Source organism: Ambystoma mexicanum, chromosome 8 (genome assembly GCF_040938575.1).
Source record: "Ambystoma mexicanum isolate Mex_15411 chromosome 8, UKY_AmexF1_1, whole genome shotgun sequence".
Lineage (NCBI taxonomy): Eukaryota > Metazoa > Chordata > Amphibia > Caudata > Ambystomatidae > Ambystoma > Ambystoma mexicanum.
In genome coordinates, this window is record NC_090929.1 from 25,357,557 (window position 1) to 25,382,143 (window position 24,587).

Consider the following 24,587-nt stretch of genomic DNA (forward strand, 5'->3'; position numbering starts at 1 on the left):
TCGAGCTCTCTTGGCTCCTCCAACTCCCTCAGGGTCAGTAGTTTCTCAAAGAAACGAGCTGGGAGTAGCTCTGGAACAGCCTCAATGCCACGCTGAAACTTGAGGAGAACCAATTCCGGTTCCGAAAGCACCTCAAGACCTTCCTCTTTGCTTCTGCCTTCTCTTCCCTGCTGATCTGTTCTGCTTGCCATTGTCCACCTGGTTACCCTCTGATTTCAGCCCCCGCTAATTGCCAACCCTGCCATGCACCCGTACTGCCTCCTGGCAACCCTTGCAGCCCTTGCACTTGGGTCTGTACCTGTAACCCTCCGCCCCACCCCCCCCTTTTTCTGCACTAATCAGACACCCCAAGTCTGTGCCTTAAACCTACCACTTGCTGGCTGCACTACCACTTGTTATTGTTTTTATCCTTTGCTGAGCATTTTCCATTTCCCACCAGCCCTCCTGCACTTTTCCCCCTTCCGTCTCCCCTGCACTTGTGCGTTCTCAGTGTTACTGGGTTTTGTAAGATAGTTGTTTTGTTCTCCCTTGTTCCCTTCCCTTGCCTTGTCGCGCTCTGAAACACTTGGGTATGTGCGTGATACAAATAAAATATCAATATCTAGTGCGTTGCCCCTGGGTCTGACTTCTCCTCTCATCCAAGGCTTCCAAAAGATCTGCTTAGTATGTATGATGACAAGAATGACGACATGCATTGGTTAACTGCATTTGAGTATGCATGTGAAGTGCAAGAAGTTGTGGATGCTGATAAGATTGCATGGTTGCTCAGTCGACTACCCAATTCTGGCTGCAGTGCCATTATGGAAGTGTCAAAGGCTTACAGAAAAGACTTTGTGAAACTGAGGCAAACTCTGGTCCTGAAGTTTGAGAAGACCCCTGCCCAATACTTGAAAAGAAAAGAAAGAAGGCATCTTGATCCCCTGAGTTTAGGCAGCACTTGGCTGATTCAAAGGAGATAGATCCTAAGAAGCTGTCTAGTGCAGCAGATTTGTGGGTGTCACACTGAGTGTGCTTTAAGGACAGGCCTGCTCCTGGTAAGCGGGTGGGGGTGGGGGAGGGGGGGAGGCACCAAGTTATAGAGGGTGGGGTACTGATAAATCGTCCTCCATAAGGGCCACAAAAAGCATAGTAAGGGTAAGTCCCATGAGAATGTTCAGAATAGTGGGGGTTATCCTCCCAAGCATAGCTCTGGTTACAGAAAGCCTCCCTATGTCTCAAGACCCAGTGGGTCTTGTGTGGCTTGTGGAACAAATGACCACGTGAAGGAGGACCCCAGATGTAACATCAGAACTAACAGCATCCGTCTCGCACCTCGTTTCTCCCTGACATCTTAGTTGGATACACCTCTACTCCTGTGTGAGCAGTAGTGCAGTGTTAAGTGGGTCCTGTGGCTGGTGCATCTCCATTGTCTCTCGCTCCATCCAAGAGTGTGCACCACCAATGTGCTCTGGCAGCTTCATGCAGGCTTTGGGTCTGAATTTCCTTTGCTTGTCTTTGGTTCTTTGCCACCAAAGCTCTTGCCTTTTTACCTCACACTGCCTTCGATCCTTGAACTCACTCCTTCCAGTTGTGGCCATGTGACGACAAGCGGCTCGCCTTCAGCAGGCAATGGTTCGCCTGCGCCGCAGCTATTGTTTTGGACTTGTCCTCATGGTTGGTTATGTTGTTTTTGGAAAGGTTGGTTAAATCTTGCCCTCTGCAGCCTTGTCTTCCTTTCTGGGAATGTATTTTATTTTGGTGTTCATGATGGCACCTCCTTTCAGTGGATGAATTCTCAGCCCCTTTGCCTCCCTGGCAGGGCCTGTACCTGCCACTTCTGCCTGCAAGCCATGTGTTTCAGAGGTAGGCATCTTGTCCTGACCCTCCTTTCCTGTTGTTCTCCACAAAAAGGTTGTCTTTGCAAGTAAAGCAATCTTATCTTCCAAAAGTGTTCTTAGAGTTTTATCTGTCTCAAAAGATGCATCTTGTGTTATTTCCACTTCCACATCCCTCTCCGGTGGAGGAGTGGTTTTATCGCCTTGAGCCGAAGGGGACACTTGGGTTGCAAGTCACGGTCCAAGACTTACCAGAGAGGCTACCAACTGTTTTGCATTTGCTGATCCCTGGAAGGGCAAGGCCATTATCAATTAGACCAGGTCTGGTTTGGTTGTCATGCCCATCAAGACTAGCTAGGCTATGGTGAACAAGGAGGTTCTGAAAGGACTGGGCGGCCTGCTTTGACGAGGGGGCAGATATCCTCTTCTGCCTGAAAACTGAGTGTTCCTTTGCTGGTCCTCCATCTATACATCACATTAGCCACGCGTTGCTTTGTGAACTTTTTTGTGCTGGTGAGAATGCCTGCACTGGACTGGTTGCCACGCTGTAGTCTGAATTAGGGTATCTGTTCTATTCTTTGCATTTTATTGTCCCCCAACCCCATTCTGATTTATGTTGTTGCTTGGGAAGTCTCCAAAAGATGATGAATCAGTGAGTCTTTCTGATGGATACGCTCTTCCACCTCTTCACCCAGGCGTTTCTCATCGTGCTCGCATCTACCCTTCGGTCAGTTCAATGCTTCGATTACTGGCAACCTGCCGTGTGCTCTTTCCATGGCACCGTGTGGGAAATGGGGTGGAACTGCAGTGTGGGGTTAGATATTTCTGGATTCAGTCTGCCGTCATTCCGCAGGAGGAAGCACCTGTGCATCAGAAAGAACATTCCCAGAGTTAAGTCATTTGATATTTATTCTTGCCCTGTTAATGAATGAATGAGTGAAGCGAGCCACTGGTCCTGCTGCGGCATTGATGGGAAGTGGTGGGGCTACGGCTACCACGGCCTATGCAAACTGGTCCTGACTGGTGTATGTTCCTACTTTACAGGTGATTCTGGCTGAATACAAGATTACGGGGAAGATGTTTGCCATCAAAGCACTGAAAAAACGAGACATGGTCACCCGGGACGAGGTGGACGGGTAAGCTCTCGATGTGACATTGTCGTGTTTCTAAATCAGCTTAGGCTTGGGGTTCTGTAAGAGGAGGTGACTTTAGTGCGAGGTACAAGAACGTGGAGCCTATACTGCAGTCCCGGGAAACCTGCAAGTGTGAGGAGTTTATAGTGGAGAGGAGGGCTCTGCTATAACAAGAAGTCTGCAACTAAGGAGATTCGATGTGGAGGGTGAGTCATTTTCACTGAGGGGTAGGGGCGTGGGAGCGTCCAGGGTGGAGGAGTCTACAGTGAGGCAGTAGGGGAAAGTGGTTAGCCTTCCCTGCTTGTAAGGCGAGTGTATAAGGAGCTCAAAGATTAATATTATTTAAATAGTTAACAAGATTGCATGGGCAGGAGTGTTTTATAAATATATGTACATTTTCTGCATTTCACAGCCCTAAGTGACCTTCCCACTGCGAGCTCTACTGCCGGCTCTATTGTTTATTTGTGCACGCTTGTGCATGTGCCACAACCAGGAAGTCTTTCACAGCCACTAGTTGAAATATCCAGGGCACAGAATCATGTCTATTTGAATTGAAACACAAAGTGCAGACTTCCTGAAATGTGATAGTTCTTCGTTCCGCAGGAAACCTGGATTGATAAAGAAATGGCCCCCAAGTGAGTGAGTGCAAAGTCTCAACACTTGGGCAGACCCTCTGAGGAAACCTTGGGTTCGTACAAGGAATAAATTGCGCAATTCATCGCTCCCTGATAGGTGCCTCTGCACATACATGGACCCCAATTTCTATAGATTTAATGCCAATACAAGTGCATATACATGGAAAACCCCTGGTACACAGCTCCAACCAAGACATGATCCCACTGCCATCACAACACAGAATAGCGCTGACAAGATCAGTAAGCAACGGGAAGAAGTTACTACACTGTTGCTTGAAGGCAGATCAGTCGATCCTTCCCTCCCCCACCTTACTAGGTTCCCTTCAGTGTGTCCATGCACTCTTAACCTCACTAAATTCCCAGCTCAGTTATACCAATTCAATATATCATACTGCCATTACTAGATAGTTGGTATGAAGCTCCTAGGGAGTGCGAACCCCGGCTATTTCATGATTTTGACCGTATCTCCTCAGCACTCCAACGCCTGAACTTCCTGCCACTGCAGAAAGAAATTATTTGTAGATGCTCTGCCTGGCTCAGAGAGCTGTGTTCTGTGGATTTATTGCCACTTCTTTTTCACCCATGTCCAGCTCTGTACCCCTGCTTGACCTCTCTGCTTACCTGTTTGTGCCCATCCGTAACATGTGAGTGAGCCATTTATGGGGTGTCTCCTTACATTAATCTGAAGCTCTACAGCAGACTTCTTCTGGCTCTCTGACTCTTCGAACCAGGTTCTTCAGAAATGAAACTTAATCCATTTGTTAAGTGACCTACGGAATTCTGCTCCAGGCTTTTGCCGGATGTCACACCAGGCAACCACTGAGCTCTGCATGTGACCCACTAAGTTAACTTTAAATTCAACCCCTGGCAGATGCACAATCGATTATGCAATAACTGATTAAGCTCCCTCAAGCATCTTCTTGTAAAGGTTGATTCCAATCACATTTTGGAGGGTAGGACGCCCCCTTATTTATGTTGATTTTCAGTCCATAAGTCCTGCCCGTTACTGGGCTGTCCCTCCTATTACCACAGTCAGAGATATAGCGCTTGCTATAATAGGGACCCTTACATAGGTCTTTCCTTTCACATCCTATGTGTTACATTTTCACAGCGCGACTAGCCTTTTACATAGCCCCCATTCCCGCTGACTGACCCTCTCTACCCCGGTCTATACACCAGGACACCACCATGGAACACACACTTAGTTTCTCAGAAGACCAGATCAATGATATCATCCAAGGCCCTACCATATTCAATATGGAAGGAACACAACTACATTTAGCCTCCACTGCCACGGGGGATGACCTCCTAAATTTAAAGAAAACGTGTTTCAGAACGGAGGTGCACAGACACTTTTTACGAGAATATCTTAGAGTAAACATGGTACTCCTAGGTTTGGTGGTACGCAATGAGCCTGCCTTATTCCTGGTTGATGTATATGTTGGATTTCAACAAGATAACGACCAAGTGCAGTAGAGATTTGATGGCACTTACAATTATGACAGCACAGAGAATACATACACAGATGCTGAAAGATCTCAAAACAGAAGAAACCAAATTTCTTAGTGATGATACCATAACAAATGCACGGGATAAACTCAAAGTTTCTCCAGCATGGGGTCTGGCATGGATTCACATGCTCATGAATATTCCCCGTCGTCAGACCGGGAATCCTCGGTATAGAAAAAAAAATCAGTATCAGTTTCGTTTCTGATCTGTCTTTCTTAGTAGTAACCAATCACTGGTCTCTGGGTCATACTGCCCCCAGCCAATGACTGCCCTCTCCCTAAGCCCCGCCTCTGGCAGCCATCCTCAGAATTTTACCGCACGTTCAAGTGTTGGGAGTCCTCGTGCTGTAGCTCTCGAGCTTTTGCTGCGTTTTCGCGCTTTTTTAGGAGATTTTTCTCATTTTTCGGTTAAATAGAGCCTCAAGCTCCACCGTTTCTACATCCGATCAACGGGGATCTGTTTCGGAGTTTTCTACGCCCCTCAAGGGTGAAGATTTCGTCGAGTTACGCTTTTGGAGGATTCCAGAAGTTCCGATGCCTATCCCGGACATGGCCCAGGAGAAAGGAAGCTCGATGCCCGGGAAGCTGTTCAGGACCTGTCCTGGATGCCAGCTTCAGAAGTTTTCAAGGAGGACGAGCATTCGTTATGCCTCTGTCTCCATGAGGACAAGACGCACACGGAGAAGGACTGCGCGTTTTGTGGGAACATGTCGGAGCGGACCATGAAGGATCGCCACCTCCGTCTCGCCAACTGGCTGGAAGGGAAGAGCCCGTCAGGCGAGAAGAAGAAAAAGAAGTCTGAGCGGTCTTCTAAGTCCTGTGAGGGCGCCCCGGTGACGGGGGCCCAACAAAAGGCTAAGCACCGTGAGTCCGTAGGCACCGGGAGCGCCGAACGGTCGGGCTCCTTGGCTGCCAGGCATGGTGCATCCTCCCCGGCGCCATTAACCACGAGCCAAAGCTCTGGCTCGGGTAAGAGGAAGTCCGAGAACCCGGCGAAGCTTCTGAAGGGGCCCCGGTCGATCTCGAAGATTCCGGCAGAGGGGGAGCGAGGCTCGGACCCTCCCCCCAAGGTGAAGGTCCCAGGCGTCCAGAAGGTGACAATGGCCATAATTCACCCTGCTAAGACCTCGATTGAGGATGTCGCCGCGGCCCTCGCTCAGCCTGTGGAGGCTACACCAGTGGAGGCGCCCTCAGGACCCAGAGGCTCCCTGCCACCGCGGAGGGAGTCGTCTTTCAAGCCCATTGAGAAGATCCCCACGAAGTCCTCGTTGGAAAAGGTGGGGGAGGGGCTGATGGCCATCGTGGATACCGACACGACCTCTAAAAAAGAGCTCATCGAAGTCATGGAAGAGACCCAGCCCATCGGGAGGGATCCCGACGAGGGCGACGACGAGAGCGACAGGGTCGCCGACAAGGCTCCTCAAGAGCCCTCGCGCCCGTCGTTTCCGGAGCCGCAGGACACTTCGGTGTCATTTTGTCAGCGATTCAGTCCTTATGTTCGGAGATGAGGACAAGGTTGCCCCTCCCCCCGACGGAGGTCCCTGAGCCAGACCCGACGGGGGAACCGGAGCCAGGACCTTCAGAAAGTCCACCGCATAAGAAGAGGACTACGCATCCTACGCCACCTCTCCCACGTCTGCGACCTGCTCTGCCTTCCCCCGGTCTACTACTCACGGGGATGATACAGGCACGGACACAGCTACGACAGGTACAGATGACGACGGAGGCGACGACGGGACGTGTCCCCCGTCGCCCCCTGCTCGGGCGTCCCCGCCCGACGAGATTGGATCCTTTCATGCCATGATTTCCAGGGCATCCGAGCTCTTCCAGCTCTGCCCAGAAGAGAAGAAGGAAGGGTTCCTTTACCAACGGCGCAAGGCTAAAAGGAAGACGGTCCTCGCCGTACCGCTTCTTGATGACATCTGGGATGAGGGGCTCGCCCTCCACAAGAACCCTGCCACGGGGCCGGCAAAGAGGGACCGGTACGAGAAGAAATACCGGGTCCCTGACGCTGCCCCGTTGTGCCTTCGGGCGCAACCTACCCCGGATTCGGTCGTCTCGGCGGCGGCAAAGAAGAAAGCTGGGGGGGGGCATCGGCCTCGACATTAACTTCCCCGCCGGACGGCGAGGGCAGGAAGTTGGACACAATGGGACGGCGGATCATCTCATCCGCAGCGACGACTATCGAGGCGGCCAACGCCCTGGCTATCGTAGCCCGCTACGACAGGGAGTTGTGGTTCAAAATCGCCCCTCTGTTGGACTTCCTTCCGGACGCCAAAAGGGCTGAGGCCCTTGAAATCCTACAGGAGGGTGAGATTGCTTCGGATCACCCCATCACGGTGGCAACGGACATCGCCGACACCGGTTTCCGTCATTTGGGCAACGGCGTTTGCTTGAGACGACGAGGATGGCTCAAGGCCACAGATTTCCACCAGGACGTACAAACCAAGGTTTTGGACATGCCCTTCGACGGGAACAACCTGTTTGGGAAGGCGGTTGATGAGTCCCTTCAGGCCATCAAGACAGACACAGAGACTGCCCGGGCACTGGGAGTGCTCCAACAACGACGGCCGTCCTTTCGGAGCTCTGGAGGCAGACAAGGTGCCTCCAAGGGATCTGGCAGTGCTTCCTCCACGTACCGCCAAGCGGCAAGATCTTGGTCCCAGGAAGCCTACAGGGGACGCGGCAAGTCAGGGAGGTCAAGGAGGCAAGGTGGCCTCCAAACAAGATTGATCTGACCGTGGGGTCGGGCCCCCGCCGAAGCACCCTGGTGGGAGGCCTGCTGGCGAGGTTCGTCAGCGTGTGGGAGTCCATCTCCACTGACGGTTGGGTGCTGGATGCCCTGGCCCAAGGGCACGCCCTCGAGTTTCAGAAGAAGTGTCCTCGCGTTCCACCCGTGGCCAGGAAGGAAAATCACGTCCCTCAACTACTGTTGGAATTAAGGGTGATGCTCAAGAAGGATGCCATCGAGCTCGTCCCAAAGAGGCTTCGGGCTCCAGAGTTTACTCAAGGTACTTCCTCGTAAAAAAGAAGACAGGAGGATGGTGCCCCATCCTGAACCTACGACGACTGAACAAGTACATCAAGGCACAGAAGTTCTGTATGGTCACCCTCCAGCACGTGCTGGGACAGCTGGAGGAGGGCGATTTCCTGTCATCGTTGGACTTGGAGAATGCGTACTTCCACATCCCCATTCTAAAAAGACACCGAATGTTCCTCAGGTTCGTGGTCCAAGGGCGGCACTACCAGTTCAAAGCCCTCCCGTTCGGATTGAAGTCGGCACCCAGGGTGTTCACCAAGTGCCTCGCACCGGTGGCGGCGCGGCTGTGCCTACAGGGGATCCACGTCTACCCCTACCTGGACGACTGGCTCATCCGGGCAAGGACAAGGGAGCTCGCCGTGGAGCACACTGCGAAGACCGTCCAGCTGCTCACGGACCTGGGATTCTCCATCAACTTTCCAAAATCCCACCTGGTTCCGTCGCCCTGTTTCTGGGTGCCAAGCTCGACACAGTGGCGCGGCTGGCCTCGCTGTCGGAGGAAAGGACCAGGACCATTCTGGGCAAGGTGCAGCGTCTGCTGGCCACGGACATGGCCAGGGCAAAATCTATCAAATCCCTCCTCGGGATGATGTCCTCCTGCATTTATCTGGTGCACCAGATTTCGGATGCGCCCCTTACAAGAGTTCCCCGACGCCCGCTGTGTCCAGTCGACGGGCAGCTTCGAGGACAGGATCCCTCTCAACGAGACGTTCCATCAGGCGATCAGGTGGTGGGGTACCCACTCCCATCTGTCGGCAGGCACGGACTTTCAGACCCCAGCTCACCAGGTGACGGTGATGACGGACGCCTCCCTGGAAGGTTGGGGAGCGCACTCCGGTGATCAGCACGCGAGAGGCCTTTGGCTCCCAGAGAAGTCTCTCCACATCAACATCTTGGAGCTCCGCGCAGTGTTCTGGGCCCTCAGGTCCTTTCTTCCGTCCCTCAAGGGCAAGGTGGTGAGGATCTTCACCAACACCACCACGATGTTCTACATCCGGAAGCAGGGCGGAACCAGGTCCCCTGCCCTATCCAAGGAAGCCCAGGATCTGTGGCATTGGGCCGTCGCCCAGGGGATGTTTCTGGTGCCTCTTCATCTGGCAGGAATAAAAAACACGATCGCCGGCTCACTCAGCAGGGAGCTGCGCTCGTGCCACGAATGGGAACTACGCCAGGATCAAGTGGATCGACTCTTCCGACGATGGGGCGAACCCCATATCGATCTCTTCACGACGGTGACGAATTCCAAGTGCCGGAGGTTCGCCAGCAGGTTCCCCTAGCCGAGGAGCATGGGCGATGCTTTCTCATTCCCCTGGGACGGCCTATTTCTTTATGCGTTCCCTCCGCTGCCGTTGCTGCTCCGGCTCATCAACCAGCTCAAGAGGTCCCGGTGCAGGATGATCCTCGTCGCACCGGCGTGGCCGAGACAGATCTGGTTCCCGGACCTTCTGGACTTGTCAACGTCCCCACCAGTCAAGCTGCCGACAGACGCAGACCTTCTTTCTAGAGAAGGAGGCGCCATTCTTCACCACAACCCAGAGTCGCTGAACTTGCAGGCCTGGCTCCTGCAGCACTAGAGTTTGGAGGGTACGACATTCCGGCCGACTGCAGAGAGGTTCTTGCAAAGGCCAGGGCGTCCTCAACTCTCAAGTGCTACGGACATAAATGGAAGAGGTTCTCTGTCTGGTGCCGTGCACAGAAAATTAACCCTCTGCGGATTATGGCCCCTCGAGTACTGCCGTACCTACTGTCGCTGGCCAAAGCTGGACTGGCTCACGCCTCCATCAAAATACATCTGGCTGCAATCTCCCGATATACCAGGACTACAGGACGGGCGTCCTTGTGGTTTCATCGCCTGGTGAAAGAATTCATGAAGGGACTATTCCGATCATTCCCGCCGGTGAAGGCTCCTTCCCTGGCGTGGGAGCATAATGTGGTGCTGACCAGGCTCAGGGGGGGCCCCATTCGAGCCTATGCATTCGGCGCCTTTGAAGTTCCTGTCATGGAAGACAGCTTTCCTCGTGGCCATCACCTCTGCACGACGAGTGGGAGAGATCCAGGCCCTATCTTACAAGCCTCCATACTTGACTTTCCATGACACGAGGGTGGTGCTGAGGACACACCCCTCCTTTATGCCCAAAGTGCCGTCGGACTTCCACCTCAACGAGCCCTTGGTGTTGCCAGTTTTCTTCCCGTCGCCGGCCGAGAGGACTTTGCACTCGCTGGATGTAGCTAGAGCGCTGAAGTTCTACGTGGACCGCACGAAGAGTTTTCGGAAGACGTCACAGCTGTTTGTGAACTTAGGGACTGTGAATCAAGGGAAGGCTCTCTCGAAGACTTCCATTTCCAGATGGCTCTCTGGCTGCATCATGCACTGTCACCGGTTGGCAAACCGACCGCTGCCCGGCCGTCCGAGAGCCCATTCGACCAGAGCGATCGCTGCTACCACGGCGTTCCTGTCTGGTGTGCCCCTGCTGGACATCTGCAGGGCTGCAATGTGGAGGTCGACGCACACCTTCACAAGATTCTACTGCATCGATCGGGACTCCAGGGAGGAGTCCAGGGTCGGCCAAGCAGTGCTGCGCAACCTGTTCGCCTAAGGTGAGCCTGGTGAGGAGGTAAGAGTTGCTTAATGTTGAGTTGTTGTATTGCTTAATCTTGAGCCTGTTGCCACCTCCCGTGGTTGTGCATGTGTGTTCTGCTATGTATTCTCTTATTCATGAGCATGTGAATCCATGCCAGACCCCATGCTGGAGAAGGAACAAGTTACCTGTAACTGTTGTTCTCCAGCATGAGTCTGGCATGGATTCACATGCGAACCCTCCCGCCTACCCCTCTGCGGCTCTTCACTTGGTCATACTGCCACTTTACGTGCACCATATCTGAGGATGGCTGCTAGAGGCGGGGCTTAGGGAGAGGGCAGTCATTGGCTGAGGGCAGTATGACCCAGAGACCAGTGATTGGTTACTACTAAGAAAGACAGATCAGAAACGAAACTGATACTGATTTTTTTTCTATACCGAGGATTCCCGGCCTGATGACGGGGAATATTCATGAGCATGTGAATCCATGCCAGACCCATGCTGGAGAACAACAGTTACAGGTAAGTAACTTGTTGCACATAGATAACACATTGGACACCTTCTTATCCATGACTCTGGAGAAAAACACAAAAAACTGGCCAAAGACGACATACATTTCAAAATTGAACATGTCTATCCTTACCTCTCTGCAGATTACAAAGATAATAAAGAAAAAGAAAGAACAGCCAGACAAGGAGAGGGTGACCAGAAACAGACGCAAAGGGGTGTCCTTTTCAGACAACTCCAGCTCAGACTCATCGGCTGATGACCAACTACAGTCAAGAGGCAGATATTCCAACCGTGGACAATTTCAACCACCCCCCATGATGCCTTTTTTAGGCCAACGGGGTACCAGAGGAGGGTACTGGGGCCCGCCACAATCACCACAAATACCCTTCTTCAACTATCCACAGTGGAACCAACCCAGTCGGAGACGGAGGAGCAATTGGAGACATTAGAAATTATTCTTATTTTCAATCTATCAGGCACTCCTCTTACCAAGGATGAAACATCGCTTTTGGCCAAAGGCCTCTCTTTTGTCCCAACCAACCACACGGATTAGTTTAAATTAAATCGTGAACCCTCCAATTTCTTCCGTTCCATCAGGAGAAAAGTCTTTTTTAAAGACAAATAATGTCTGGAACCACCAAAGGACACAGGATTGAGACCCAAATCAGACTTTAACCCTAGAGACAACAAAATTCCACCTTCCATTGTCTCCTTTGAAAAATGTATCCGACAAGAACTCAAGAAACTGCAATCGACCCGGAACATGAGAGGCAAAATTTGACTAAAGGGGAACGCAAAGCTCTCAAAACACTTGCAGACAATACCACCCTCGTCATCAAAGCAGCCGACAAAGGGGGAGGGATTGTTGTACAAAACACCAATCAATACAATGAAATGGTGATGGCACTGTTAAATGAAGAAAACAAACTACAAGACATTGAAAAAAGATCCCACATCAAGCATCAAAACCAAAATACAGGAGGCAACCAGATATGCCTTAGAGCATGATTGGATATCGGAAAAAGAAGCATTTCTCAACACCACGGAGGGGGGAATTCCGGCCTTCTATGCTCTCCCCAAATTACATAAAAACAGCATCACACCACCAGGTAGACCTATAGTCTCGGAGTGTGCTCCATCCTGGAACCGGTGGGAAAGGTCATGACTATTTCTTAAAATCGTTGTCAAAAAACCCCTTCGTATCTCAGGGATACTATGGCAATCATCTCCATATTTGAACACCAACCCTTTGACGAAATGGAAAACCAGCTGGTCACCATGGACATAAAAAGTCTATACACCAGCATACCCCAGGTCAGTGCAGTTGAGGGCATAAAACATCTCACACAACACATGACCGAAAGGAAGGGTGCCAGTGAATTTCATTGTTGTTACTTGATCTAGCTCTGACCAATAACTACTTCTCGTTTAACGAGATTTTCTATTTACAAACATGCAGGACAGCCATGGGGGCTGTCTTTGCCCCCAGTATGGCCATCATTTACATGGCAGAGTACGACCAAAGCTATGTGCTCATAATGGATAATCCATTCCGTGAGAACATCTTCCTGTGGCACAGATATATTGATGATGATATCTTTATTTGGAAGGGTCAAAATCGGGACCAAGAGAGCTTCTTCAACTGGATTAATGGCCGAACCCAGGAAATACAGTTTACCATCAACAACAGCAATATGAACATTAAGTTCCTGGACCTCAACATCACTGCCAGGAACAACCAGTTAGAATGCTCCATCTATAAAAAAAAGCAACTGACAGAAACACAATACTACATTACAGGAGTCATCATCCCAAAAACTTACGCGACAACCTCCCCTTTGGTCAATTTCTCAGGATTCGCAGGAACTGTACAGAAATCGGAGAATTCAAAACACATGCCACCAGTCTACAATACAAATTGGAAGACAGGGGATACCCGAAAAAAGATTCAAAAATACAATGAAGAGAGCATTGTATATGCCTAGAGAAACACTACTCGTACCCAAACAACATGGCACCGCCAATGAAAATATTATGGCCTGCGTCTCCACGTTTGGCTCTACTACATCCAAACTGGAGGGCATGATCAAGAAATTTTGGCCCTTAGTCCAACTTGGCCTCCCAGCGGAACCTCTACCAAGGATGGTATTAAGAAGATCCAAGAATATCAAAGATTTTCTCACCCACGAAAAAAAACCAGATCCTCCCTCTGGAATATGTGTGAAATTAGGGGCCATCATCCATGTGGCAGCTGTACCGCATGTAGACAAACCAAAAAACGTAATTCCTTCCCCATTGACGGCAAGAACTGGGAACTTAGACACTTTACCAACTGCAAATCGTCCAATGCCCCTATGGCCTCCTTTATGTCGGGCAAACATCCAGACCCGTACATAAGAGGATAGGAGAACACAGGTCTAGGATTCGGTGCAAATCCCATACGGCACCACTTGTATCCCACTTCATGGAATTTCAGCATGGACCAGACACATTTACATGGTGGGTGATTGATAAAGTACTAGATACATCCAATATCATCAATGCCCTGAATTTTGAAGAGTCTTGGTGGATCTTTAAACTCCAAGTGACCAACAAAGGAATGAAGCCCTTCCCCAGGGGTACTACATGTGATCTCACCCTCTACCCCTTTAGTGACTTATGTGTATCCTGAGATCGATGCCTACCCACATCACTCTCCATTAGCCCATTGGAGCATACACACCCCCGAGGTCTGCTGTTTACCACATTTATAGCATCTCTGAAACCTTGGGCATTTTACAGATGCTACATGCACCATACAGTCCATACTTCTGTCATGCATATAGGAAGTACACAGTCCCCGTGCTGTCGAGTGGTATCCATGGCTACCAAATGCCAACCACAGCGTGCATACCACCCTAAGCCACTCGTCTCATGCGCACCATTCCCGGCACGTACAGCTTCTTTTCTTCGCTGGACGATTAGGACGCCAAACACAAGCCGCAGCCATTCGGCCCCTCCATACGTGAAAGATAATCACTAGATCCCGATTCACACGGGCCCTAACGAGGCACGCAGACCCCAAGCCGCTCCTTCTCATACACAGGATTTGCCCTTTCCTCCCTTTTCACAGGGCGACAGTGGTCCTTGCCAGTACTCGGATTCACACAGAGCCAGCATATGGAGCCATTTAAACTTTCTCCTGACTTCTAGGTAATGATCAGGGCCTATTATTGTCCTGCTCATGTACTACTGTCTACATATTCATCCCATAGACTGTTTCACACCCCTCAACCCCCCCCTTTTTTCACCAGGCCATACTCATTTGCTTGTGCCTGCAAGGGTGAGGATGCCCCCATTCTCACATGAACATTCTTCACAGGTTCTCCACTCCACAATTCTTGAGCCGATTATTCAGAAGCTCCTTCAAAGGTCAGTCACAGGAATGCAGGAATAGCTGCATTTCACTTCCTTTTTAATCTAAGTAATTGGTTTTTAACCTTTGTGTTGTATCTGTTAATGCACACCCAAGTTACATGCCTAACACCCTGCATTTATATGTCCCACCTCCAGGGAGACCTACTAATACTTGGCCCTAGAAGAAGGCTCTGTTAGGCAGAAACCTGTGCAGTTCCCTTAGGGACCACTGCAAAAGATTTAAGACTACGGGTGTTTGGCAGTAAACCCACTTGGTAGCAGTCTGTACCACACAGACAGCTACCTTCGCTTGGTAGCTGTGGCTCAGCAGTCAGACTTCCCTCAAGAAGAGTTAGGCAGTATATAGAGTATACACAATAGGTACAGAGATACAGTAGCACAAGCAAACACTGACCAGAGCTTTGGTGTAAAAGTCTAGAATTATTTATTTAAAGACACACTTGCAAATTACACTAGCACAAAGAGGTAAGTAAATTCAGCACACGGTCACTATTATATACATACAACCCTAATTACTTATTAGACAAGTCTTAATGAGAAACATCACTTATTTTCAGACAGAGGTGAGCGCTTAACATAAGATGGCACTAAAAAGGGAGGGAAAAAGGCAGAGTTATTGAAGCACACAAATTTCAATACTTTTTAAAGAACCACAGTAAGGCAGGATAGGCAGAGTTCTACTGGAGAGCAAGGAAGTCGATTGCAAGGCCCACTCTTGGAGAGAGCAAGCAGAAGGGGTCCAGGTTCACACAGTGGGGTTATGTCCAAAGAGTCTTGTAGATAGTTCTCACACAAATAATGAAATTAAAGTCAGGAAAAGTTAGCTAGGTCGTCCCAGGCCAGCCCAGGTTAGAAAGTCGAGGGTTTACTGTCAACCTGAACGATCTGTCGCAAGGGAAGCCAGGCGGGACACAGTACCTTAAGTGGGAAGGAAGCTCCAGCGGGGGCAGTTGTTCCTGGCAGCGGGTGCAAGTCGGTGTTTCGTCCAGAGGAAGAGGTCTCGCCGTGGAGGAAAGATGAAGGTTGTTGCACTGCCAGGGAAGAAACCAGCCGCAGAGTTCTTCGGTTAAAAGGTACTACCCTTCTCTTCGCGGTAGTGGTAAGCCGTGGTATTCCGGTTGCCGGGGTGCTTGGCACGGGCAAGGCGGCCACGAGATGCTCCAGGAAGGTGAAAAGAAGGCAAAACTGGTTATCCCCACCAGTCAAAGGAAGAAGACTCTCCAGACTGGAGATCTCCTCTGTCGTCGGGAAAAGTGGTGAGACAGTTCAGCAGGGCTCCACTGGTGGTGTCGTCGTTGCAGGTCGGCTCAGCTTCTCCCTCCTCGGATTCTTAGGTCCTGTGCGACTTCTGAAGTTCCTGTCCCCAAAGCCCTGCTTTTATGCAGCAAACCCCCATTCATTCAGCCTAGCTGTCAATCATACATGCTACCACTTGGCCAATCTACACAAGAGTGCGACCTGAGTTGCCAAGGCAACTCAGTCCAGGGTGCCTAAACCCCCTCCCATACCCCCTGTGGTACCCAGACAGAGTGGCACCACTTTTGGAGGCTTCTGTGGAGAAGCCTGCCAAAAAGTGGAACAAAGGGCTCGACTTGGGTTGGAGTCACAGAAGAGAACACAAACGCCATTTTAGAATCGAGTTCTGGCAAAAAATACCAACCGGTGAATTAATATTAAATAAATAAACCGGCGGTATGTTCGAGGCTATAGGAATTAAATAATTAAAGTTGGTAGCCTCGAACAATGGGAAAATCCCATAGAGATATATTCGCGGTCGAATATAAAAAGTAGTATCCACTGCCACCAGCCAAAACTCGATCAGGGGGGACGGAGACGTGCCCCCCTCGAACAACAGACCCCGGGGCAATCGAATTGCCCCGACCAGTACGTCCACAATATAATGGTTTGTACTGGTTTCTATTCATAATTTTGGACTAGTAAAGCCAATGGTGATTTTACATGCCCTGGGAGACAGTAGTCAGTCCCAGGGTATGGAGTCTATGTTGGGGGGTCCCTGGGTTACGGCACAGAGGGTGCTGTGTAACCCACATCAAAAACACGAGCCCCTATGGAATAAAAGACCCCATAGCCCATACAACACATGGAAAGACAAAGGAACACCTCAAATCATGTTTAAGAGTGGGAGTAAAGGAGTCTCACTCTTAGCAGGAGAAAAAAATAAACCCCAAAAATCCAGCAAAGCTGCTGGGGGACTCACTAGGTTTGGGAAATTAGCCTTTACAGAGAATTCTCCCTAAGAGGCTCTCGGCCAGCTGAGCCGAAACGTCAGTGGTCACTGCTTCCCCCGCAGGTGTTGCCCTGATTTTGGACCACATGAACTTCTAGACCAGTCCTTTGGTCACCCCTTTGCCAGGCTTTGGTAGACCTTGCCTATAGGTCTCCATCTTACCCCTAAGGGGTTCTCGCACTAGAATCTTGGGACTCTGCATTAATTTAAACTTAAATAGGCAGCCCCCTAGGACACTTTTTGTCTTTTCTGTTACTGAGTGATGAGCACACCAGAACACAAGTGTGGATAATTATGCAGTGTATGCATCTTTAACTCGTGTTCCCAGTGCATTATGTTTGGAATCGTGTACACACTAGAACTACCTGTGTTGTGATAGCAACTGATACATGAGTTCATGGTTACATATGGATTACAGTGGACACATTAACATTTGACTGGATCTGTAACCCATTGGATGCACTGTTTATTCATGTTCTGCTGAATGTACCAGCAAATCCAAAATAACCATACAGGATTGATTGTATTTATGAAATTGTATAAACTCAATCAGATATAGGTTTTGCACTGTCCACATTACTATATTTGTGTGTATGTATTGTTTGTCACTTTATACTTTAAAACTTTAACTTAAATCTACAGCCAAATAAAATAGGTGGATGTTACTATATTATGTGTATTAATGGATTTTTCTTAGTGATACAAACCTGGTTTTGATCAACTGATATTCTCATAAAGGTTTGAATAATTTTTAGCAAGAAATTATTGCAATCACATTTTGGAGGGTAGGACGCCCCCCCTTATTTATGTTGATTTTCAGCCCACAAGTCCTGCCCGTTACTGGGCTGTCCCTCCTGTTACCACCATCCTTAAGATTGTCAGGCACCCATGTCTCGGTGAAGGATGCATTAACAATCCTGGTATTCCATGGAACAGGGAGGTCTAAAGAGTCTTTAATGATGGTAGCTGGGCATGAGTCTCCCAATCATGTGGTGGGTTTCAGACCTTTCACAATAGTGAGAACTTCACTCTCTGTTACCTGCTTAAAGGTAAACTTAGGCTCCTCTGATAAGCACACTCCAGTAAACACCAGAGATGCAACCGGGGAAGAGGACACTTTCTACAGTAGCAATTGTCGATTGTTGAGGAGATGATATTTTCTTATTCAATTCATCTTTGACCTAAGAGGCAACTTTCCTTTTAGTTCACGCAGGATTACAAAAAGTTCCCTTGAACCTGACGTAGCCTCCGAGATACTCACATTATAATTGGCCTGTTTGGCTATAAAAATATAACCTTTATAATTCGCCACAGCCTTCCTATATGAAAGCACAGTTGTGTAACAGGGTTTTTTCCGCCAAGCACGTTCAGACGTTTGTTTCATTTTCCTGTACGTGATAATGTCTGTGTTAAACTACAGATTTTTCTTGAATCCATCTTTCATGGATTTGACATGTTTCGGAGCCAGAGCACGAATACTCTCTTGGTAGTGCATGACCAGGTTATTACCACCAGCGATTGGGGATACTCTAGAAAACTGTGGTAATGCCACAGCTGCAAGGGCATCAGCTGTGATTTTATTTTAATGCTTCGTTCCTGACCTTTTTTGTTTTTCTAGGTGATGCACTGGAATACAGAAAGATCGATAGGAATCATAGATTAAAAGAGATGAATTAGTGCTGAGACCAGGGTCACGCAGTAAACTCAATGGGTGAAATGTCAATGATATGGCTCAGAACTCAATCAAGGGTACTACCTTCTCTATGTGTAGCAGTTTTGACATGCTGAGAAATACCCAGAACCCCTAGAGCAGTCGTAAGAGATGGTGCTTCTAGGTCAAGGTCATTGTTAGTCCACAAGTTGAAATTACTGAGCAAATGTGCAGATGTCACCAAGAAGGGAGAGCAATTGTTCCTTGGTCTGATGCTTTGTGCAGAGGCATGTATAGAATCGAGAAAGTATGAGGGCGGTGGTGATGTTAGACTGCATGATTTGACGTTCTTCTCGAATGGCCCCATTCCCTTCATTGGTCGGGACCCTACTTGTGGTTGATCTTGGATGATGTTGGACTGTACGTGTTCCAGAGCTTGGTGGTATGCATTGCTTTCCAGGATTTCAGCTGGGTATGGTATATTGGAGATTGGTCAGTAGTTAGTCGGGTCATCTAGATTTCTTCTAGTATTTTGGAAGTGTGCTTTAAAGTAGGGTATCTAGACAGATCACAGTACAATTTGTTTCATTGAAGATTTGATCACTTTGCGAAATTACTGCACAGGCGTTGCTTTCCTTTGGCAAGGATTGCTTTGTAGCTGTCCGAGGGGCAGGCGTGTGCTGGGGAGTTACTTTCTTTTACCAGTTTTTTTAAACTCTGTTGCTGAGATTAGCTTGAATAGATTGTGGAAGGGGGTTGTGCTCAATTCTGGAGCATCACTATAATTTTCCCCAGGGGGTCAGTGGTCTGATTCTTGTAGGTTTGGCTTGGTGTCCTACATTAGTGTTATACGTTTGTCTATGTTGAGCCTTTTCAAGGTTTCCTGTTGATGGCAGCTTGCCCTTTTTGAGTCGGGGTCATGCAAGTTGCTTTGTTGATGACAAAAGGTACCATGAGATGGGTGCTCCATAGAACATCAATGGCAGGGGCTTGAGACGCCAAAACTCCTTCACATAATTCCATGCTTTTTCTCCTCCCCTCCTTTTTTTTCCCTCCACTCTAGTTATCATGCTGTTTTTTCAGTTTGCATCTTGCTTGGTAAACGTGTTGCCTTGAAAAGGCGCTATGCATAGCATGAAACACATGTCTGCTTATAGGTAAACTAAACAGCGTGGCTCAAATAAAACGCTCAGCGTTGGGCATCAACAAGTGTGGAGACAGTACCTTTTATTTGCATACATCATCAGCGCTGGTGGAACACTCTAAATCCACAGAGGACCTTTTAGCTGCTGCTCAGTGGAGGAGAGGGCAACTGTCGATCCTTTGGGGTCTCTACAGTCTTACAGATCAAGGCAGGATTCTCCATCGCAGCGTATTCTTCAACTAAACAGCCGTTCTCCTGAGGGCCGCCATTGCAGGCATTTAACTTTGCCACAAGGCTATGGCAGAACTGAAACAAACAAGCACTTCCAAGAGGCCCCATTATCCCATTGGAAAGAGAGGTTTATCAGAGCTTGATAAACCTCTCCAATCAGTACTTTGGTCCAGGCCCTGGCTCTAAATCTTCTCTTTAGCCAGGGTGGTCAACTGTAGTCATCCCTAAGAGAGCACTGATTGGCCAATAGCGCTTACAGGAAAAGAATCTCATTTATCATCGTCCATTCCTGTTGTTTACAATTTCTTAGAAAATCTTGAAAGCCCTTTCTTGCTCTCACCTCTCGTTCACAGATAATTATTGTGTATATGGATTTTTAGCATAATCTGCAATAAATAAATGGCGAGTCCTGTCTGGTGGCCGTTTTGCGACAGTAATGATCTGTTCAAACTCCTGTGTTGAATTGTAAATCCTTTGTCTGCCTTCTACCTGCTACTGTTGTTGCCCAAAAGGTTCTGACACGGCTTCTCTTGTCTCCTTTCAGCCTTATTTGTGAGAAGCGGATCTTTGAATTGGTCACAGCGTCTCGTCACCCGTTCCTGGTTCATATATTTGCCTGTTTCCAGACCCCAAGCCATGCCTGCTTCCTGATGGAATACACACCAGGTGGTGACCTTCTCATCCACATTAACTCTGATGTTTTCCCAGAATCCTCTGCTAGGTGAGTGAGGTTCCAGCTTTTGGGGGAAGCAGAGGAAAATAAGTGGGGATCAGGAGGGAGCGTGAGCTTAGTTTTGAGATGAAATAAGCACAATGATCTGTTGGGTGAGTGAGTTATGAAACATGGCTGGATATGAGCGGGTATGGGCATGTGTTGTCTGTTCTCTCCGGTATTGGCAGTAAAAACCTGCCTGGATTCTTTCTCTGATGAGTGAATTCAGAATTGTCTGATTATTGTGGTTCAAATTATCACTGTGAGTGAGATTTCCAAAGAAAACACATTTTGTTCTAGGTGTATTGGGGATATCGGGTCCATTTGAGGAGAGTGCGTTGTGAGAAGTCAGAAATAAGAGCAGCACTCAAGAAGGGCATGTTTTAACAAGAAGAGATTTATTTAAAGAAAATGGGTTGGAAAAATACCTCTCGCCTTATGCTAAGGAGGGTTTACCTACCTATGAACTAAAAACTAAGAATCTGTCTATGTCAGGAAGTCTATAACGAAAACTGTCCTTGTGTCCAAAACGTCCTAACCTGAACCTCGCACTATGAGCAAAACACAAAGGGTGCAAGGAAATATCTCTGACTTGATATTAGCAAAAAGTGTTTCAAGCCAAAAGTATCAAAATTGATTCCAACTAAACTGTTCTCCAAGTTATAGATCCCTGGACAGAGAGGTTGGTCTCCTTCCCCTGGTTCTTGATAGAATGGCAAAGAGCATCTCTTCCTTTGTTGGACTCACAAAGGTCTTGTTTAAACATGTAGTAATTTTTCTGGAGTGTTTCTTGCAACCCCCTCCGCTACCCTCCCTCCGCCCTCTCCCCCCCTTGTAAATAGTTCTACTTATTGTTCTAATGACCTGTTAACGTTTGTAAATTTGCTTCTCTTACTTTTGTACCTGTTGTTATATTGTAAAGTGCTTTGGCTTAAAGCGCTATATAAATTCCATAAACATAACCCAATAGATCACCTGGTGTACTCCCCTGCCAGGGATCTTCAATCAATTTTAGCTGCCTGGTGTACTCACCTGCCAGGACAACTTTTATGGTTTTCTGGGTCACCTGGTATACTCCCCTGCCATGTATCATTATTTAACTTCACAGTTCTTTGGCTATACCACAATAGCACATACCATGAGGACTTATCTTTTTCTCACTTCCAACTTCTTCCCCACATTGGCATTTTATTTATATGTACTTGATTGGAGTTCGCTTTTATGCTTTGCCTCGTCTGCATTCAAATGTCCTTTTCATTGAATAACTCTTTCCCCACACTGGCATCTCATGCATCTATATTTGTTTCGGTTTTGTTTTTGTACTTTTTCTTGATTGTATTTAAATAGGTTTTGGGCATTTTCTACACCAGCAATCTCATATTGTTCAAGTACTTGGTGGTGTGTTTTTGTCGGAACGCTGTTCGTGCCTTCGCCGTGTAGCTCCTGCAGCTGCTTTCCACTTTGGAGTGTACGGGCACTCACCCAGCATGCTATGCGGCTCCGCAGTCACAAGCCAGCTATCTTGCTCGGTCTGGAATTTCAGAACGCTGCTGCTGCGAACGGCTCACTCGCCAGGAGCTCCTACTCGGCTCCCCGCATCTCCACAGCTCTCCTTGTTTGCATGTGGCTTCTCTCTCCTTGTCCCGGTGGATTTCCAGGGTTCCGCATTCGTGAGCCTCAGCGTGAGGTTTGACATCCTCTCCTGCACTCTCCCTTCCGACAGTGCAGTTGCCATTTTTAAATGTTGTGCACACAGAGGGATTCATAAAACAACTAGTCTGCATGTTGTACACCAAGCTCCTGTCATTTTGCACAAACTCCCTCCTCCTCCTCCTAGTACCTGAGTGGTTATGGGAGTTGGAGTCCATTGATGTCTTGGGTCTTTTAGCTTTTGGGTGGTTTTTCTCAGAGGTTTCAACTGAGGTCTGTGATGAATCCTGCAGAGTCATCACTGAACCCCAGCCCAAGATCTCCTCCCATGTGGCCAAGGAAAGGCAGCTGCTCCCTGATCCCAAGCCTGGGGTTGGCGTCATGAGGGAGGATCAAATGTTAGGAGATGGCTGTCGGGGTAAAATGGCGACTCCCTTGGGTGGGTCAGCGATTCTCCTCTTACGAGGATGAGGATCCTATAATTCCCAAATATCTAATGGCATGCTGTCACTGTACAAGTCCCTCCCGTGAGAAAACCCAAAAAACATTCTATGAAAAGTCACCTAAACAGAATAATCTTTGTACCTTGGGAATTCATGAATCGAATGTGGCATCCTCTAATTATCACAATTCTTGTCTTGGGTAGAAATCTTAACCCCAATGTCAAGGCAACATATCTTTCAAATAACACCTCCTAGCTCTGATAACTTTCAGTTCACAAATTAACCAGAATGAATAGACATGGAGAACTTAAAACCACTATGGACTTCAATATCCATAATGCCTATGGTACTGGGCCGAGGAAGAGGAGCAAAGACTTAATGATGTTCAGTGATGCTACTGAGAAGACTGTGCAGTCTAATTGTTTCAATTAAAATTACCTAAGTGGGACATTTAAATGGGGGAATGATCCACAGGTGCAGGAGGGAGTAGCAGAAGCAGTCGCGAAAAAAAACGATGAAGTCCGGAGAGCCACTGAAGGACTAAAAGCAGTGTAAGTTGAAGCAGGAGATAAAGCACCAGCTGATACAGGAACAGGAGGCCTGTGGTTTTGCAGAGTACATGCAGCAGGAAGCAGAATCGTGGCAGACGGCACAGAGAAAAGCCCAGCTGTGCGGGAGACATGCTCCCAACTCAATGCGAGTCGCTCAGATGTGCTGGAGGATGCAGAGACCCGACGGAGCCTGTGGAGCTCCAGAGAAGGGCTGTGCAGGTGACAGCAGCCACATGAGATCTGTCAACGGGATTGAAGCCCTGTCCTCAATAGTAATACACCGCAGCATCAAGGAGTGACGCAGACACGCTGAAAGAAGCCAGTGAGTTGGCCTAAAAAGAGAGGTAACGCGGGGGCGCTCTAAGCAGAACAATTAATAGTTAAAGAATGTTTTGAATGCCGAACAAGTAGAATAAAAAGGCAACACAGGCGCAATTCTCCTTTCATGAGATACCAGATTGGGGAATCTTGTAACCCACTTTGCCAAGAGCCAAGAAACTCTGAAGAGGATATAAGAATGCAACAGGGGCACAATTCTCCTTACATGAGACACCAGTTTAGGGAAATCTGTAACCCACATTGCCAACAGTCAAGAGATTACAGAGAGCCAGGCAAACAGTGTGCCACTAGCAGAAGAGACCATTTATAGTTGTTGGAGTTTTTCTTCATGGCAGGCAAATTAACCAGGAAAGGGACCAGTTGTATTTAGTTTTTTTATTTTTATTTTCATTTAGTTAATTACAAACTTTAAAAATGAATCCACAGAAAACTAAAAACAGAAAAAGAAGAAGAAAAGAGTAGAAAAAAGAAAGAAGGAAAAAGGCATCAGAGTCTTTGAATCTGTCTTATTTTAGATGTCGCTCTTCGGAGCTACTCAAGTTTCTTTCAATTTCTTCTAAGAGGAATGTTAATGCAAACATCACTTATTTCCTCCTTCATTCAGTAGGCTCCAGACGTCTTCCGTATTTTGGCAGGACTTTAATCCGATTACTTTCCCGAAAATTCTCAGCCTCGGTTCCTTGAAGTTTGTGCAATGTATGACCAAGTGTTTTAATGATTCATTGGAAGTTTCACAAAAACGACATTGATCATCATCGATTGGAGTTTTGCACCAAATATTAATCTTCTCTTTGGTACGGTAAAGATTTAAGCGAAACATCATAAGATTTCTTCTCTTACTCTTAGAGGGAAATCGCATTAAGTAATTTGGTAACTTATGACATTCTCGGTCTTCTGGGGAGCATGTTTCATACATCTATGGCATCTTCTTTGTTCAGCTGTTTCGAACCAATCCTGATCCCATAGTTTCCGTTTAACATTA

The 24,587-nt window shown here is 48.1% G+C and overlaps 1 protein-coding gene across 2 annotated transcripts in view; it reads left to right on the top strand.

The window, feature by feature from the left end:
* The window catches only part of PKN3 (protein kinase N3), a 436,492-nt gene that overhangs the window by 315,668 nt on the left and 96,237 nt on the right, over positions 1-24,587 (top strand). For both annotated transcript variants that reach the window (XM_069609180.1, XM_069609181.1), the window contains exons 15-16: positions 2,859-2,950; positions 20,455-20,631. In XM_069609180.1, the coding sequence (XP_069465281.1) occupies positions 2,859-2,950; positions 20,455-20,631 (269 nt within the window). The remainder of the gene's footprint in view (positions 1-2,858; positions 2,951-20,454; positions 20,632-24,587) is intronic.